At 36.7% G+C, this 16586-nt stretch overlaps 1 protein-coding gene across 1 annotated transcript; it reads left to right on the top strand.

Moving 5' to 3' along the window:
• Window positions 1–2115: 2115 nt before the first annotated feature.
• On the top strand, window positions 2116–6111 carry LOC145950358 (secreted RxLR effector protein 161-like). Its single transcript, XM_083061448.1, has 3 exons — window positions 2116–2437; window positions 2554–2625; window positions 6038–6111. The coding sequence occupies exons 1-3, from the start codon at window positions 2116–2118 to the stop codon at window positions 6109–6111; spliced, it is 468 nt and encodes a 155-aa protein (XP_082917574.1).
• The last annotated feature ends 10475 nt before the right edge of the window (window positions 6112–16586 follow it).

Below are 16586 nucleotides of genomic sequence, written 5' to 3'. Positions count from 1 at the left end.
CAAGTAGAGAGAATCACATTGTATCTTAAACAATTAACATAACATAACTAAAGAATTATAAAGGAACTAAAAACTGATGTTCTCTAAATGAATAAACAAAACAAAGTCCTAAACTAGCTAGTCCTAAGTACTCCTCGATGTCACATGTCCTATCAAAGGGACCCAATATTAAGGATTAAGCCTCATCACCAACATCCTCAACACCATGCTGATGATCACCTATAGAAAACATAAGAACAACAACACAAAAGAAAAGGAGAGAGAAATATCTCACTCAAACTCACGGTGCAGGAATGCAAATCGGTTAGTCAAGCATAAATAATGCATACAATAAGATATAACATACACAAATAACATTATCCTAACAATCATTCAACCATAAATTGCATCGATAATATCATTATCATACTTAGTTCATTCATAGCATAACAAACACTAACAGATAAAATTATAATGCATTATACAATGGACATAGACTATATGCTAATATGCATGTGGCGCCAATAAAAACATCACACTTGTGTATTACACTAGCAATACACGTAGAGTAGTCTAGGAGTACATGTTGGGCCACACCTTCTATCCACTCTCACTAGAAGGACATACTACCAAGGTCTGGTCGGAGTAGTTAAGTCGTGCAAGATACATCACATGCTCATTAGGGCAGGACTTGGACTTCCAGACCGAGCTATTCCAAGGTTGGTTTTAGAGAGGCTTCGTTGAATGAATACTTGGTAATAAGCTTGGAAAGGCTAGTTGTTCAAAGAATACTTAGGTAGTTGCATGAAAAGGCAAGCCAAAGACTACTTAGGATTGGGCCAGAAGTGGCTTGGTAAAAGAATATTTGTAACTTTGTTGAAAGCTAGTGAGATTCAATTTGGTTGAATTGAGAATTGGATGTAGTCTCGGTGGTTGAGACGAACCAATATAAAAATCTCTTATGCTTCATCTGACTCTTCTCCAATGCTTCATTTGATAAGTTATTTTCTTTTCATTGCACAAATGTGAGTTTTTGATACACATTATTCAACCCTCCTTCTAGTGTGTGTTTTTTCTCCACAGATTCCAAAATGTAATAAAAGGTTTGGATAAGTTAACCTTATTTGTTATGCTCTTAGTGTGGTTGAAGAGATGGAAGGTTTTGGTGAACCTTTGAAGGAGGCATAAAAGAGCAAGGAGAGCCAGTAGTGGTTGTGTGCCATGGAGGAAGAACTTGACTTGCTAGAGAAAAATCATCCATGGAAGCTTGTGGACTTACTTAAGGGATAGAGGGTGGTTGGATGTAAGTAGGTCTTTAGGAAGAGAGAAAAAATCCATACGGTGGAGGATGTGAGGTTCAAGGAAAGGCTTGTGGCTAAGGTATTTACAGAAGTTGAAAGTGTTGATTATAATAAGATATTTTCACTAGTGGTAAAACATTGTTCGATCAAGATCTTGTTGTATATTGTTAACTAGTTTGATTTGTATATAGAATATTTGGACAGTAAGACAACTTTTCTACATGGAGATCTAGATGAGACCATCTACATGGAGCAATTGGAGGGGTTTGTAGATGGTAAAAAAAATTTGTTTCTGTTGTAGAAGTCATTGTATGGTTTAAAGTAAAGTCCAAGGCAATGGTATAAGAAGTTTGATGACTTTTTGATAAGAATGGAATTCAGGAGGTGTAGTTATGATAGTTATGTCTACACTATATGTGAAGGAAGATTATCTGTATTTGCTCTTGTATATAGGTCATATCTTAGTAGCTAGCCAACACAAGTAGATGGTCGATGAGCTCAAGATGAAGCAAAGCTCAAAATTTGAGACAAAAAATATTGGTTCTGCTAGATGCATTCTTGGGATAAATATAGAGAGGGATTAGACGAAAGGTGTTATGTGTCTATCTTAGCAAGGCTACCTGAACAAGGTTGTGGAAAGGTTTAGGATGCATCAATCTAAACCTATGGGTACACCTTTGGAGAACTACACAATTCTCTCAATGAGTCAAGCTCCTGAGTTTGAGGAAGAGAGGAGAAGGATGGACACAATTCCATATGCGAGTGGAGTTTGAAGCATCATGTATGGGATGGTCTATACAAGACCAACCTAGCTTATGTAGTGAGTGTTGTCAATATGTTCATCGGGAATCCTAGAAAAACTCATTGGGAGGCATTGAAGTGTATGCTAGGATACTTCAATGAAACTTTGGGTTCAGGACTTCTATATTGGAAGTGGTCTCAAGGTGGAGCTTCAATTAAAGGATTTGTGGAAGTTGACTATGTAGGAAATATGGATGCTAGAAAGTCCTTGTTAGGGTATGTGTTTACATTGTTTGGATTTGTTGTGAGTTGGAAGTCAAATCTTCAGTCATTAGTAGTGTTATCTACTATAGAAGTTGAGTATATTACATCAGTAGAAGGAGTGAAGGAGGGTCTATGGTTGAAAGAAATGTTGGGTGAGTTGGGATAGTCAGAGTGCTATTCATCTAGCTAATCATCAGATTTACCACAAGAGGACCAAAGATATATATTGATATGAAACTTCATTTTATAAGAGATATGGTTGATATAGGAGCAATGAGAGTTGTGAAGATTGCATTAGATGATAATTCTATTGATATGTTTACCAAGTCTCTACCAAGAAGTAAGTTCGAGAGGTATTGAACTTGGTGAACTTCGTCTGAAAGAGCTAGTACGCGAAGGTCAATCAGAAAAAGGAGGTAGCTTTGAAGATTGTGGAGGTATGATACATTTGATTTAGAGTCAAGGTGGAGATTGTTGGTATTGACTTAGAATCTTCAAATTGGTGAATCATCTGATGATTTATGAGCGAGTCAATCGTCTAAGGAGAGGTTGTGTATGATAAGAGCATCTTGTAACAATTACTGGTGGAGAATGTTTGATGGAACCTTTGGAGCGCATTATTTGCTACTTATGGATGCAGACCATATAGTGTCTGCCTCATACTAGAGCATCTGCTGTAATACCTTAGTAGCTTCTAACTTCAATCATGTATTATCTATATAGAGCACGTGAGTTAGTTACACCACGTGGCATGTTATGTACCCTATATATACCTTGTTGTAACAGTTTTCTAAAAATGGGTAAGTGTGAAATTGATGCATTTATGTTTCTTCATTTCAATCTTTTTGTATTGAGTTATCTTGCTCTCACTCTTGATACTCTCTCGCTCTTGTGTGTGTGTGTGATTTGCTTGATTTTCTTGCTTATCTCATGAGTTTCATATTCCTCGAAACTCAACATTTTTAAACCTTATCGGATACATTAATAAATGAAAAAAAGTAATGTCTATTCTGTAATATATTTCTATTGTTAAACTAGAGGATAAGGTTTGAGCCAAGAACAAAATTGTGAAGTGATGTACGATTGAACATGGGGGAGCATGGAAAGAAACAAAAGAGATGGGAAGACATGAAGGTCATGCATCAAGGTTCCTTTTTTTTTTTTCCTATCACACTTACATCATCAGTGGCCTCAAACTTTGGAATCAGTAAGATTTCCATGTCCAGAATCTCTTAATCAAATGGGGTCTCTAGGACTGGGATTTGTTTGTTCTTTTAAACAGTTGATTGATACTCATTTCATATTTGCCATCACTTCATGCCACAAAAAATTTTAAGAAGCCAAATGTGAACTCGGTTCTCTATATTTTTTTGTTGTTTAACAAGTGACATATAAAGTAAACACTTTTTTTTAACATTATATAAAACATTTGAATTATAAATACAGAACAATTTAATCTTAAAATAAAAATATTGATTTAATTTCTAAATTATTAAAAGGTGATTATTTTAATATGTAAAGTTACTAAATTGCAATTATTCTAGTCTCTGAAATGACAAAATATGGATTAAAATGATAATATTTGACATAATTTCAGAAACTAAAATAAAATTTATTATTTTAAGAATTATAAGACTTGAATTTACAAATTATGAAAATAATTTAGTATATTTTTACAATTTTCCAATATTAAATTTACTATAAAGTTGGAAACATTTCGTTACAAATATGTTGAAATGGTCTGTCTCAAACAAAATCAGATCAATACCAATTTTAGTTTAAAATGAAGTGGAAAAAATCAAACAAAACCCTTCATGAGGTGCCTATTTTATATATTAGGGTAATTTGTAAATAATATAAATAGTATAATAATTAAATAAATGACACTACAAAAAGAAATTAGCATAAAAAGAATGATATATCAAAATAAGAATGAGCGAGAAGAAAGACAACAACTAGCTAGTGGGTCACAATGTCGTCCGTGCAATGAGTGAAAAGAAAAAAACAAAATTATCAAATCATACTTTTGGTAAAAGAAAAAAGTAAAATGTAAATTTAACAAATATTTCAAATATAAAAATAGAATAAAATGCAAAAAATTAAAATGCTAGCTAAACAAGGGTCTAGTTTAGTTGATCGAGAAGAATACATGAGTTATTGTATATTGTAAATCCTCTTAAGATCGAGTTAAATTTTCATGATTAAAAACAGTTTACTTAAATTAATGATTTAATAAAATGCTTAGTTACTATAAAAAAAAATTGTTGGGAAGCTTATTTACTAAATTCTACTTATGTAATTAAATAAATTTCCAACTACTCAAAAAAGTTACAAAATAAATTTCCAAACATGTCCCTACTTTTTCTTCACAATAATGCCACATAATTTTTATAATAAAAAATTAATTTTAATTTAATAATAATACAAGAAATGTTACACATAATATCATATAAAAATTATCACTATAGTAATATATAAGTGTATATCTATTTGACATATAATTACACTCAATTTTGATGTTAATTTTGAATAAAATTCAGTAATGTATATTATATATCATTATAATTTATATCTTATTTTTTTAAAATATACCAATATATATTATATTTATAGTATAAGTAAAAATAATTTTTTAAAGAGAAATATTATTTCTCTATAACGTGTCTTGGTATCACATTTTCTTTAAGTTAATTTTTCTCACACGAGTGAAGGTGTGAGAGTGAGATAGTATGAATATAATTGATGTGAACTGAATACTTTCTTTTATGATTTTACACTCCCTTTTCTTAGATTATAATTACAGATGTGGCAACGTTGCTATAAAGAACTGAGCAGAGGATCCTATTTCAAAATCCTCCATCATCCTGTCCTGCACCTTTTAGCACTGTCAGGCACTTTAGCCTTGGAATCATTCTCACAAGACTCCACCACCATAAATGTTCCCATTTCCTTTTGTTAGAGTTTGGGATTCCTCGGGTGTGGACGAGAATGTCATGAAGAGCATAAAGATGTTGTTGACAAGTAGCCATAGTAGATTCTTACAATAAAGAATGGTATGAGTTTTCAAGGTTAGAAGAATGTGATTCACTTTATTTTTGTCGACGGAAATAAATATGTTAATAATTGATTATATATTGGGTTCTAGCAAAATGGACTTCTCAAAAGAAAACTTTGGTAAGCATGTTTAAAGCATAATCTAGTATTTTAAGAGAGCAAGAATTATATATGGATAAGCAAGACCCGACTTGTCTCACTTATCTGGTCTAATATAAGATTGATTTAGATTTGTTTATCATTTAAAATTAGATTCGTGTCTCGGATGTTCATGTGATGCTTTTTGTTGTTTCAACTTGATTTAATGTTTTATGTTTTTTTAAAAAGTATTATTCTTTTTTAATAATTGTGTATCAATAATAAAATTATTTTATTATAAATAAAGTTTTGTATATATTAGTGTAAAAATAAAAAAATTTAATATACTTTTTATATTTGGTGTTATTTACATGACATAGAGAATGTACATACTTGAAAATATATTAAAACATTTTATGACAGATGCTGATTTATCCGTCATAGAATGTTCTTTTTATGACAAGTAAGTTAACATTCATCATATAATGTGTTGATCAGCCTTTAACTACAACCTTTTTATAACGACTAAATCGTCACTCGTCATAGAATATTTTCTTATTACTTACCTAAGAACAGAAATTTAGTTCACACCTCACTGCTTCATCTTCTTCTTCATTTAGGTGATAGAGGCGATTCTAGTGACAAATGTTTCTACACTATTGAGACTATTTCTGGTGACACCAACGACCGTTGAGGTAATTTTCGACAAAACCCTTCATTCGTTCTTATACTTTTCTCCTTTTCATTCTCATTCTCACAATCATTCTGTAACGACCTGCCTTGGCCGTCACACTACGGAACAACACCACACACCACTAAAATATAAATACTAAATAGTATAATGAGAAAATACATATATCTATCCAACCATAAAGGCTCAATAGGCCAAATAAATATATACAATGCCAACAGAATGCTACTCCAAGGTAGCCTACAAAAAAAATCATCTACTCCAGCTCCTACTGCTAAGTGGCTTCCAACCACTCATAACAGCCTATCCTTGCCCTACTCTCATACATAGTATGATCATCGCAGTCCACACCACATGGAAACATACAAGGGTAAGCTAGTGAAAAGAATATATATATATATATATATATATATATAAATATAAACAACTTACAACACACAACACTATCATCATCCTTAAAGGGTTCAACATACAACACATGACAATGCACAACTCAGCCACAACTTCACAACACAACAATATATATACAACTTACATCAACACAAAATCAACTCATCAATAACTTATGCATCATCACGCATTACAAGTCGGAGATCTCCTACAACATGAGTAAGCAGTCTAAATGGCTAGGTCCTACCGAACCCACAACACAGAACCTTTTTGGGCTTGCTAGGTAAACAACAAATTTGGATATCAATCTACAACACGATAACGGTTTCTCAAACTTTGTCACTTAAACAAGGAAGTATAGTACTATGTCAGGATAGGACAACTAGGTTTAGGCCTACCATGGCATTAGCTAGCTTAACTAAGCCACCTATGAGATTAGCCTACCGAATATCCTCCAAATACTACAACCCTCCGATACTCAATTAAGAACTAAGTTCCCGACTTCGTACTTTACTCGAATTGGCCGCTTGTAATCGGTATAGCTCAACCTGGCCCCTATACCATGGTCGCTTTATACACGTGTGCCTCAACTTTGCCCACACACGAGACCAACTTGAAGTTTAGTGAAAATCACATTGAAGGGGGGGGGGTTGAATATGTGTGTGTATGTGAACAAAGGAATTTTAAAATATTTTCGCAATAAGACTCTCTTTAGTCCAGCAAAAATATTATTAGTGAATGCTTGAACAGAAACAACCCAAGATTGGTTTACCAAAATCGTTTTGTGTTTGGCTGTTTCATCGTTTGCTAAGAGAAAAATACCTCATAAAGGAAAACTGTTCTTTTAGGATAATCAGTTGATCAAAATAGTTTTCGTCTGAAGATAACTTTAATAGACGATAATTATTGGATGAAGTTTTCAGTGAATTAGATTAACCAAATAAAGTGCGTCTGAAATATTAAAGCGTAGAACAAATTATTATACTAGTTCACTTAAATTGAGCTATGTCCAGTCTCTTTCAAATGAAGGGTTCCACTAGATGAATAATTAAGTACAAGTATTGCTTGTTCAGCCTTTTCAGGCTCGTAGTGAGTATCATAGACCACCCAGGTCACGACCACTCTTGGTCCCAAGTATTCTCAACCACTTCTGGTTCGTCAACTTCACTCATAGATGCTAGTATTCTTAAACCACTTCTGGTTGCCCGAGTATTCTCAACCACTCCTGGTTCGTCAACCTCACTTACTAACGCTAGTATTCTTTGCTCAGCCACTTCTGGCTCTCAGTAAGTATTATCGACCAAATCCTGGCCTTCCATCTTCACTCACTAGCATTAGTATTTTTTGATCAACCACTTCTGGCTCCTAGTGAGTATTCTCGACCAACTCTTGGCCCGTTGACTTCACTCATCACCGCTAGTATTATTTACTCAGCCACTTCTAGTGAGTATTCTTTGACAAGCCTCTCCAGGCTTTACAAGTATTCTTTCCCTAGCCTCTTCAGGCTTTACAAATATCAACTAGGAAAGTTTGTTTTGAGTGTTTAGGTTACTCTCATAGAGAGGATACAAAGGTTTCTACACTCACTAAGGTATGCAACCTTAGTTGTTACAATGATTGAGCGTATGAATTACTCTCATAGAGAGGATGCATAAATTTGTACACCCACTAAGGTTTTGTTCCTAAGATGCATGTGTTTGGAACTCCTTAGTTTACAAAGACGAATACACTATGGTACATTTGACTATATACGCTCTATCTCTGATTTCGTTGCATAAGGGGCTTGATATCACTAGGTTAAAATGAAATGCCAGAGGCTAACCAAAAATTCAACCTTTCAAGGTTTGAGATAGTGATATATATATATTGTCTTGTAGAATCTTTCCATTGCAAGTCTCCGTTGAAGCAGATATAGTCGTTTATGACTGGTTTGATCTTTCATTTAATGCTCAAGATCTTGCATTAAATGTTGCTTCCCATTTATAGACATTGCGTGAAGTCTTCTTTGCCTTGTTTGCCGCTGTGTCTGAATTTAGCAGAGACCTAGGAACCTTTTTGTCCTTTTCTGGTCACATAGCTGTAGAGTGTTGTTCTTATCTGAAAAAGTGATGTACTTTTTCTGACACATGCATGCTTTTACTTTTGCGCTTGATTTTCTCATTCTTTTCTTCTTCTATTTCTTGCGCATTCATGTGAGAGCTTTTGTGTGGTCATAGAAAATGCCTTGATTTGTCTTTTAAGACTTGATTCTTTAATTGCTTGCGTGGTAGTCTTCGTCTGTGTCTAGTAGTCCATGTGCGTCTCAAGCCTTGAATTTCTTCTGAGCATTAGTCATTAATGCTTTGACTTTCTTTGATTTGGTTAATTTGTATATGAACAGACTTTCATTTTTGTCCGAAATACTTCTCAGTCTGTACTGTTCTTCATCTAATTTTGTTGACTTTTGTTTAGTTTGACCAACTTCTGTCTGAGTTCTTTTTCTTTGACTCGTATTTGTTTGATGCTTGAAACTTTGTTTTGAATTGTCTATATGAAGATTTCATCTATCGTCTTGTATCGTCTGATGCATATGCTTATTCTTCATTTTGCCTGTACTTATATTTTTCTGCAACACTGGCACACTTGTTAGAAATAACAATTTATATTATATTTGTCATATTCAAAACCTCACTTGGAATGGCTTCGTCTTCATTTGATTTAACAATCTCTCCCTTTTTGATGATGACAAATATAATTGATCAAACAGTTTCAGATAAACAAATAGTTTCAGATAAACAGAGTAATATAATCATCATAATCATAATTATTTTTGTGCCTGTGTTATAGCGAGTCTATACTCCCTCTTAGTTTATGCTCATACTCTCCCTTAATGTATGCTCTCCTCCTTAGTGGATTGACTCTTATTTTATTAATTACTTCTTCTATTTCTCCCCCTTTGTAATCATAAAAAAAAATCTAGGCAAGATCATACTAGACGAGATTATATATATATATATATATATATATATATATATATATATATATATATATATATATAGCAAGATGAATCACAACACTAATTGTGAGAGAAAACAACATATTTCATTAGCTCAAATAGGAATTGAATACAACTGGAAGAGACTTTAATTAAAAGTACATCTGATTATTTTCCTAACTTAGTGATTCCTATACTGATTTTCTGAATGATCATGAGGATAGAGGTGGTTCCTTGGATATCTTGGAAGTCATCTAGTCGAATAATCAGTCAAACTTGTTATCCAGACCTGCTTTAAACTTGTTGAATGTCTCAATGGAGACATATTGCTGTTCAGGTTCAAATGCAGTTGGAAGTTCCTCAAGAGGGGCATATGCTGAAATTGGCTTAGCAGAGATAGGCTCATATGATTCAAATTTTGTGACTTCAGAGGGAGCATTCCAAGGCTTAGGCATGCCAGGTTTCCATGGTGGAATGTCCTTGCACCATTCATACGAAACTTTATGCCATGTGTTCGTGACAGCCTTCTATTCATCCTTGTAGAGATCCAAGTTGAAGAGTGCGGAATGAATGAGGTATCTTTTGTTGAGAGCATCAAGATCTGGCCCTCATCGTCTTCGAAGAAAGGCCATAGATGTGTCACTAAAGTGCATCAGTTTACAAGGGGTCATCCAGCGATACCCGCGTAGCATGAGTGTCTTAGCCTTTTCTTCGTCTGAGAGTCCAGACAAACTTGCCTCTTTATTGCACTTGTACATGAAGTTCTGATAGAACTTTTTAGCATTGTCTTTAGTGTATTGTAGTGCTCTGGCAAGCTCCTGTTGCTTATCTGTGAGGTCCCTGGTTTTTTTCTTTCCTTTTTCCCGAACTCTCACTCACTCTCATACTTTTCTTTCCCCAAATCCCCTGCTCATTTCTGATTCCTTGTGGTGATCTTCTTGAGCTTAGGTGCTGAGTAGTAGCTTTTGGAGCTAGCTGTGGGCGTGAAGCTTGTTCTTCTTCTCCGGTCGTCGTTCTTCTTCTCCATTCTCCGCGATCCCGAAGCTCGGATTCTTCACCGAGGTAAGGGAAGCTAGTAATTTTCTTTCTTTTGTCGCTGTTTTTGGCTGTGGATGAGTTCTAGAAACTCATTAGATGCTTATTGATGGTTGATTCGTGGCTGTGTTGAATGAGAACCTGTTTTTGGGGGTTTCGGGGTTTTTGAGAAAATTTGGGAAAATCCGTGATTTGTTGTTGCATGTTGAAAAAGGTAGTATTTTTAGGTTCTTGGATGGAAATGTGATGCTTTGGACCGATTGCATGTGCCTGGGAAGTTGATTTTGCAGGTTTTTGGGTGAAATTTTCGAACTGGGGAGAGTTGCTGTTTGAATTTGCGTCGGGCGCAGTTCTTCATTCATATGAGATAAGGATGAGTATGTTAGGAGTAGTATAACTCCTGATGCGTTGTGTTCTGTGGAAGTTGCCATTTCACATTTAGTGATTTGGTTAAGTTGAAAGTTGTTTTAAGTGCTTAAGTTGATTGGTGTTGTTTGGGTGGGTAATTTGACAAGATAGACGAATTGTAAACAAGGTGAACGAGCCGTATTGTGTGTTGTATTGTATATGCTGATATTGATGTGCTGCGTTGAGCGCGGCCCTTGTCGCGCTGGGCGTGAGACTCCTTAGGAGTCTCTGCCTTGTGGGCGCTGGGCGCAATTTGAATTGCGCTGGGCGCGAGACCAATGGGAGGTCTCTGCCTTCCCCGTGCTGGGCGCGGGTATGGGCACGCCGGGCGCGTGAGACTCCTGGGAGTCTCTGCCTGGCATGCGCTGGGCGCGTGTGAGCCTTGGGCTCTTTGGCTGAGTCCCGCTAGGCGCAGACATACCTGTGCTGGGCGCGCTAGCCCTAGTGTTCTCTGGTTGTACCGCGTTGGGCGCAACCATGAGTGCGCCGGGCGCGTAGATGAGAAATTTATATATGTTGGATGATGTTGGTTGATTGATGTTGAGTTGTATATTTGTGTTGTGCTGCAAGTTGACATGTTGAGTTGTAAAGTTGAGTTGTGTTACAAGTTGTTGTTGAGTTGTACAGTTGAGTTGTGTTGAAAGTTAATGTTGAGTTATACAGTTGTGTTGTGTTGCAAGTTGATATGTTGAGTTGCAAAAGTTGTGTTGTGTTGAATGTTGATATGAATTGTTGTAGGCCATAAGGGCTGAGTTGCTGTAGGCCATAATGGCTGAGTTGTTGTAGGCCATAATGGCTGAGTTGTTGTAGGCCGAAAGGCTGAGTTGTTGTAGGCCATAATGGCTGAGTTGCTGTAGGAGATCTCCGAGTTGATATGCGTGACGATGCATTGTGTGCTTATTGCTGATTATGTTGTAAGATCGATGAGTTGTATGCTGAAGATGTGAGATGTGTGCTGTTATGGCTAAATGTTGTGGTACTTTAAATGAATTTTTTTAAGTTGATTGACGTGTTAATTTGCTGTGCTGATAGGGGTAGTTGTTTACTATTCATATATTTATATATATGTATGTTATTTCTTTTCACTAGCTTACCCTTTTTTGTTTCCATGTGGTTTGGACTGCGATGATCATACTATGTATGGGAGCAGAGCAGGGTTAGGCGGGTGGCTAGTGGTGAGTCTGCATCTGGCAGGCGGAGCTGGATCCTTGTTGATGCTTTGTTGTTTTCAGCTACTTGGTGTAGCCGTTGATAATGTATTTTGTTTTTGTACACTCTAACTCTAGTCGGATAGGGACTTTGTATATATTTATATTCTAGATCTTATATTTATATACTTGTCCTTTTTGTCTGGCGTTTCCGGTGTACAGTGGTGTGTGTAGTGACCAGCCGGGTCGTTACATTATCCAACTTTGCTCCTTTATAGTAGCAAACCTCAACCCTTGATTGTTTGGGCATCGGTCCTAAATGTAGTGCAGGATCCTTCAACTTGTTTGGATTGATTAGGGGAAGACGGGGGCAAACACGATCAGGATAGACAAAAATTGGAGTATCTTGATTGAAGGAGGTAAATATAGTTGTATTGGTGTATCTATGCAGAGGTGCAAATGGCCAAATGCAGCAAAGTCAGACATAAAGAGAGAGCGATAAATACCTATATGTATATGGGTGAATTTGTTTGGTAGGTTGACGAATTCTACCTTTGGTACAGATGGTGGAGGTTTTCTCAGATGGATGGTTGTAGTGGATGAAGTTTTGTTTTTAATTTTGAGAGATGAGGAGGATGGTTGCTGGTGTAAAGGAAGTATGAGTTGAGGAGTTTCCTGTGGTAGAGTCCATGCAGTTTTGGACTTGATCACCCCTCCTAGATAGATCCTCCTCTTGAAGGTGGGTGGAGGAAGAGCTGTAATTGTGCCAGGTGGGAGATTCAGGTAGGCCTCAGTCGGGGAGAATGGAATGTCAGGGCAATAAGGAGTGAACATGTATTCCCCTTCCTCGTATTCGTATACCAGCATAAGAAGTTCTTTTCTGTCAAATATGGGGGCTTCTTCTTCGTCCAAATTCCTGTGAGGGTCAATGATGGTAAGAACATGAAAGTGCTTCAGAGGATAGTATTCACATGAAGCACATCTGGGTTGTTCTCCAGCCTTTTGTGGAAGGATGGAGGAGACTTCTCCTTAAGTCCAAAGCCAAACGGATACGTGAGTATGGAAAAGAGAGCAGGAGGAGGAGGTTGACTCAAGTAGTAGTAATCTGGTCCATACGTGGGCTTGTTTGGAAGAATGGTTTCATACTTGTGAGTGTTCCCTTGCGAGTCGCACAGAGGGTTTCCTTCAACGCCTAGTATGATTGAGCCTTCTTCAAGCCAAGATTATACTAGTCTGTAGTATCCCAGGGCATGTGTAGTGGGCTTTTGAAATACATAGTGTTCAGCCCAGTTGATGGGGTAAAGTCCACAAAGCACACTTATCATCCTGTCGATAATGTACGATCGTGGCTTTGGACGCAGACCAACTTTGTTTCTCTTCATTGAGTCCTTGTTCGTGGTAAGTTGAGCTTCCTAAAATAACTCTGCATTTCCTTCTGGATCAGTAACTCCAGGAAAGATGATGGAGTATAGATCCATCTTGGAATTCATACTTTCTGGAATCAGCAAGTTTATTGGTCGCCATGTTAGAGTAGAAGGAATAGACTTTGGGGGCAAGATTTTGCGATCGGCCCTAATTGTCGTCTTTCTTTTTCTTAGGGCCACAGTATTTATAGAAACAACCTATACAGAGGTTTTAGATTAGATAAAGCTTACAAGAGGTTAAAGGAAGGGAAGGTAGAAAAATATCACTTACGAAAGGAGAATGTACAGTGACGAGAGGGGAAAGAACATTCGCAGGAATTTCCATTTGAGCTGAAGGAGGGAGAACTTTAGACGCAGGTTTAGCCACCACTTTTGATGCAAGCTTTATGAACCTTTTCTTTGTGGATTGAGGTGGTGCAGTAGGAGGTAACAAAGATTTTCTTTTTAAGGCCTTCCCAATGGGTTGGCTGTCCTCAGCATCAGACATTGAGTCTTCGTCTAATTGAAGAACCATTCTCCGTCTAGCTGTTGGTGTTGCAGCAGCCAATGGTTTAGCCTTCATGGGAGATGTAGATGATTGGCGCTTCCTTGTTGAACGCGTCTTAAGCTGTTCTTCTCCAATCTCCTTTATTTTTATTGCTTCGGTGGGATCAGGAATGGTGTAGTTTACAGGCATCTTCCCAAGATTAGCCTTTCCAAAGACTATGGGGTGCAATCGCTTGTTTAATCCCATATCCATGATCCTCTGTTTCTCCTCTTCTTTTTCCATCTTGTGGAATGTGTGATAGACGTTTTGATCCCAGAGGATTTTGTTTAGGAGCATGGTGTGAACTACGAAGTTCTTGCAGTCTTTCAAGCATCCTTTCCAATGTTGAAATAGTGTTTAAGGCAGGTCAAAGGCAGTTCCAGTCATCATTTGGAATAGACAGAACTTGTGCATGTCTAATATGCTATCCTTGCCACCTATCTTGTGGAGGATTGATTTGTTTAGAATTTGTTAATAAATCTTGGCTTTGTCATCAAGCTTGTTGTAGACTATTGGTCCTTTTTCACCTTCTTTGTGAAGAGTTTTTGTGACCTTTGTCAGCCCACCAGCATCAAACATCCACTCTTCCCAGTAGGTGTTTCCGGCTCTCTCACATCCAACCGCTTGAGTGATGGTGGAAGAAGAGATCTTGACTCTTACCCCGAGCACCTTTCCTTCGAAGGATCCTTGATGGATCCTCAAGGACTCGTAAATCGTCTTTATCAGCCCAGGGTAGACAACTTCTTTAATGTTGAAATACCCAAGGATTCCGTAGTTAGCCAAATCGTCAAAAATAGGTATACCCCATCCCTGCATTTTGTTAATGTCGAAGTGATTCTCTAAGTACATAACTGGCTTTACCTCTATAGAGAAGGTATGAGCACAGTCAGTAGCTTCGAGCATTTTTGCGAGAATGTTCACATTTGTGGCATTTTCGATTTGTGCGGCCATTGCAGTGGAAGAGAAAGGTTTCTGAGATGAGAGATTAGGGTTTATAGATTTGAGACAGAGATGAAGAGTTTTGAGTTTCAAAGGTATGAAGCGTAGGGAGTACGTTTTCGAATACGAGGGAAGACATAAGGTTTTTGAAATAGAAGAATATTTCCTATTTTTATTTTCCTTATGATTCGCATGACGTGGCGCCCTTTTGCCTTCCTCGTGTAGAATTTCGTACAACTCGCATTAATTTTAGGTTAAAGGATTTGTCTTTTCAAGGGAAAATCAATAACGACGATTTTTTCGTTTAATAATTTAATCATTTTATTCCTTTAAATGTGGAGAATGTTTGTCTTCGACTCTTCTGAGTTTATTAAGGAGGATTGTTCAATGAGAATATGACAAACTGAATTTTCAGACATAGAACAAGAAGTTTACACTCTTCATCGGACGAAGAGTTTTGGAGGCTGTAATTTCTTACAACATTCTAAGGGATATTTAGACGTAGTGGTTTATTGCGTTTGCTTTCCTACTGTGTTTCTAACTATACAAAGTGGTACATGTATGAGTATTCTAGTGCATCAAATGTGTACTTTTATATCATATAGAACATGCTTTATTTGAGTAGATAAGATGATACCTGTTTTACCTATACCAGTCGTTCGTTTTCCTTGCTCTTCAGCTTTCCTTTGTTCTTTTTCTTCCATGGATCGTCGTGTTCTCCTGCATTGTTAGATGCTCAACCCAAGGGATCAAGCTCTGATACCAATTGAAGTTTAGTGAAAATCACATAGAAGGGGGGGTTGAATATGTGTGTGTATGTGAATAAAGGAATTTTAAAATATTTTCGCAATAAGACTCTCTTTCGTCCAGCAAAAATACTATTAGTGAATGCTTGAACAGAAATAACCTAAGATTGGTTTACCGAAATTGTTTTACATCTGGGTGTTTCATCGTCTGCTAAGAGAAAAATACTTCATAAACGAAAATTGTTCTTTTAGGATAATCAGTTGAGCAAATATAGTTTTTGTTTGAAGATATCTTTAATAAACAATAATTATTGGACGAAGTTTTCAGTGAATTAGATTAACCAAATAAAGTGCGTCTAAAATATTAAAGCGTAGAACAAATTTTTATACTGGTTCACACAAACTAAGCTACGTCTGAAGGGTTCCACTAGATGAACAGTTAAGTACAAGTATTGTTTGTTCATCCTCTTCAGGCTCGCAGTGAGTATTATAGACCACCCAGGTCACGACCACTCCTGGTCCCAAGTTTTCTCAACCATTTCTGGCTCGTTAGCTTCACTCGTAAACGCTAGTATTCTTAAACCACTTCTGGTTGCCTGAGTATTCTCAACCACTCTTGGTTCGTCAACCTCACTTGCTGATGTTAGTATTCTTTGCTCAGCCACTACTAGCTCTTAGTGAGTATTATCAACCAACTCTTGGCCTGCCAACTTCACTCACTAGCGCTAGTATTCTTTGATCAGTCACTTCTGGATCCTAGTGAGTATTCTTGACCAACTCCTGCCTCGTTGACTTCACTCATTAACGCTAGTATTATTTACTCAGCCACTTCTAGCTCACAATGAGCATTCTTTGACAAGCCTCTTCAGGCTTTACAAGTATTCTTTC

Source organism: Cajanus cajan, chromosome 8 (assembly GCF_000230855.2).
Source record: "Cajanus cajan strain Asha chromosome 8, NIPB_CcT2T_4, whole genome shotgun sequence".
In the NCBI taxonomy this organism is placed as follows: Eukaryota; Viridiplantae; Streptophyta; class Magnoliopsida; order Fabales; family Fabaceae; genus Cajanus; species Cajanus cajan.
The sequence above is the reverse complement of the archived record's forward strand: the minus strand, read 5'-3'. Positions and strand labels throughout refer to the sequence as shown.